This window comes from Leiobunum rupestre, chromosome 2 (assembly GCF_980474605.1).
Source record: "Leiobunum rupestre chromosome 2, qqLeiRupe1.1.hap1, whole genome shotgun sequence".
NCBI lineage: Eukaryota > Metazoa > Arthropoda > Arachnida > Opiliones > Sclerosomatidae > Leiobunum > Leiobunum rupestre.
In genome coordinates this window covers 84,778,585-84,781,662 of record NC_143385.1, presented here as the reverse complement: position 1 = coordinate 84,781,662, position 3,078 = coordinate 84,778,585, and the positions used below count along the sequence as shown (strand labels likewise).

At 40.1% G+C, this 3,078-nt stretch overlaps 1 protein-coding gene across 1 annotated transcript; it reads right to left on the bottom strand.

The window, feature by feature from the left end:
- Positions 1 to 981: 981 nt before the first annotated feature.
- On the bottom strand, positions 982 to 2,752 carry LOC149959851 (cytochrome P450 2U1-like). The gene is made up of 2 exons (XM_090165183.1): positions 2,656 to 2,752; positions 982 to 1,402 (listed from the first exon to the last, which is right to left on the bottom strand). Exon 2 carries the CDS (start codon positions 1,392 to 1,394, stop codon positions 1,032 to 1,034), a length of 363 nt encoding a protein of 120 aa, XP_090021309.1. The 5' UTR covers positions 1,395 to 1,402; positions 2,656 to 2,752; the 3' UTR covers positions 982 to 1,031.
- Positions 2,753 to 3,078: the final 326 nt, after the last annotated feature.

Sequence of the window (3,078 nt, the reverse complement as noted above, 5' to 3'; positions counted from 1 at the left end):
ATTGCAAGTACAATATTTGTATAGTATGATCGTAGTATGATCAAGTTTACTTGACTCGCACGTTGGATTGCGCCAGGAATGTCAAAGGAAGACTATGATGGCCCTGACGATTCTAATAAACACCGGTGTGTTTTACAGCCAAGATTTTCGCTACATATACAGGGTGTTTCAAAGGTTATGAAAAATTTTAAGGATTTTAGGGGGTGAAATGAAAAGTATGCCTGTTTTTATCCCATTTTCCTACGATGAGTTAATAGAGCGCCAGAGAGCTGCAAAGTGTGGCCAAAACCAAACAGCGGGGAAACGCGAACATCAAGGTTTGGGTTCGTGTGATGGGTAAAAAAGGACTGTAAACAAATCGAGGTAACCAGCGTAAAAAGGTAAACTTAAACAGTATTGAAAGTCCCTGCTGCTTGGTTTGGCGCTTGTTGCAGCCTACTTCCAGGGGCTAGTAGGCCACACTTTGAAGCTCTCTGGCGCTCTTTGAACTCATCGTAAGAAAATGGGGAAAAACAGGTATACTTCTCAACTCACCCCCTACAACTCCTTCAAATGTTTGCATAACCTTTTGAAACACCCTGTTTAGCTTCCTGGTAGCTTTGCTGGTAGCTTTTGTTTAAAATCCGTTCGATTACGTAACTCGCGTACAAGGCTCTATTATAAACCAAACCATTATTAAATTAAATATTTGCATGGAACTCCGAATCACTCTCATAAAATATTTACTTCAAGTTCATTTAGAGTTTTTAAGTAGTTTCAAATTGCATTTGCTAAAAAGTAAAAATATAAAATTAAATTAAATAATGGAATAGGTAGAATTTTTTGGTCCCGGTGTAATAACATTTTGTTTGGCAATTCGGAACACTTTTACCAAACACAGTTGCATGTTTTCCTTTTCTCCATATTTTTAACAAATAATTTCTGAGACAAACCACGATATTCTGTGGTTTCGGGACAGTGGGTGCACTGGCAAAATCCGGTTCCAAATCCACCGTCCCTAATTGTCCAGCTTCTAACCGGATCTCAACAGTTTAAACCAGATTGGCGACTATCAGAAACAGGTCATTTTTCGCTAATTTTTCGCCGATACAAATTCGCTTTCCCTCTCCAAACGCCAAAATGCCCCGCTTGGTGTCGTTGTTGTACTTGCCGTCGTCCTTCAGGAACCGCTCTGGTATGAATTTCTCGGCTTCCTTCCAGATGGCGTTGTCAGATTGTACGGCGTCGGCGTGATATATCACTAGAGTTCCTTTCTTGATTTTGTGTCCTCCAAGTTGCGTGTCAACGTTGGCGGCGTGCGGAAGACCCAACGACAGAGGCGCTCTGAAACGGATGGCTTCTGACACGAAAGCGTTAGTGTAGGGACACGTCACCCTGTCCGATTGCAAAGGCATTCTCTCCCCTTAGTTGCAAAACATACAGTAAATTAAGTTTCGTCGGGAAACGTTTACACTTGGAATGTATAAGAAAGACCATAAACCTATCATAAGGTCCCCATAAGCAATGGTCTACCATAGGGGCCCATGATAACGGCGTTGTCCTGGAGTGAAGAAAATTAACGTACTACGATAGGGCAGTTTAAAAACGTACGCGCACGCCTTCTGCGCAATTCATCATGCAACGCGCGAAATTCATTTGGGGAAATACCTAGTTCTAAATTTCTAAAGTATTTTATTCTGGCAAAAGGCGGTGCCCATCACGCCAGAGGGCTGTACAGTATAGGATCAAAGAGGTATTCACACAACAAAGAGTCTGAAAGAGATCAGGGGGGCGATTCTGTAAAAAATCGAAAGGGAACATAACCACTAGGAGATGCAGATTTTTAATACCTAGCTCTTAACGGGTATGTGATCGTCAAAAATTTGGCCTAGACCTTTGCTTATGGGGACCTTATGATAGGCTTATGGAAAGACTATTGTGACCATGATGAAAATCGAAGAAACTGGTGTTGCTTACAGCGAAGATTTTTGCTCGGTTCCTAGTCGACATTAAAGCAAGTGGCGGCTCTTTCATCGCCACCTGTATTATGAATAGGCCCTTGTTATTAGAGATGCCAATGAGTCTATCCGATTCTTCGAAAAACGCTACTTTATTGGAGAGCGTGGTGCCATCTATTTGTGGCAAAGAAAACTAAAATGAAAAATAGGCTCTGACGACGTTATCATTTGTCTATGTAGAGTATTATAGTTAGACACCTTATACTCTATTTAGTGGACTTTAACCAAAATCATAATTGCTGTAATTTATATGTTTTTGACCAATTTACAAACGATCCATACAACGCGAGGGGTACCTATAAGTACCGCCTTTTTTATTTCGACGCTAGCGACATCTATTGAAAAAGAGGTAAATCACGTCGAGCCACCACTTGCTTTAAGCCTTGTGTCGAATAGAAGTTCACTAACCTTCTGTAATCTTTCTAAGCCATCTAAATACGTGATTCTACGCTGAACTAAAGTAGAACAGTTTCCCGGAAAACAGGACAAAGTTTCCAAGATCTTCAATGTAAGGTATAATAAATGATTCTTAAATCCATTTTTTGACTTTGTAATAAGCGAGTGTCCTTCACTTCCTTTTTACACACGGCAGGCAGACAATGAATTTCAACAAAACTCAACCAACGTCTTACATTCGCTAAATGAATAAAATACGTACCTATGTTTTGGTCGATTTCTTCCCTTATTGTCTTCTGAATATTTGGGTAGTAGGCCCAAAGAATGATCAACCATTTTAACGTGGTTGTCGTGATCTCCGTTCCAGCTACAACGAAACAAGATAAAGCAACCGTTAATGAAGAAAATATACGTACTGTAAGAAGCAATAAATTAGCAGCTGCAAGTACTCGGCCTATTTTTTGAAATTGTTAAGCATAAATGGTGAGTTAATAAGAACCATGTGTGGACTGCATTGTAAATGATACTAATTGTACCAAGTCCACGTGTCGTGACCAAAAACTCGATTTGTTACGTGAGACATTTGAAATCGCACTTGAACTATTTCAGGTCTTAAGTCACGCAAATAGTCAAATAATAATAATTAGCAGCTAGGCTAATACCCAAGGCATCACCTTAGACCCAA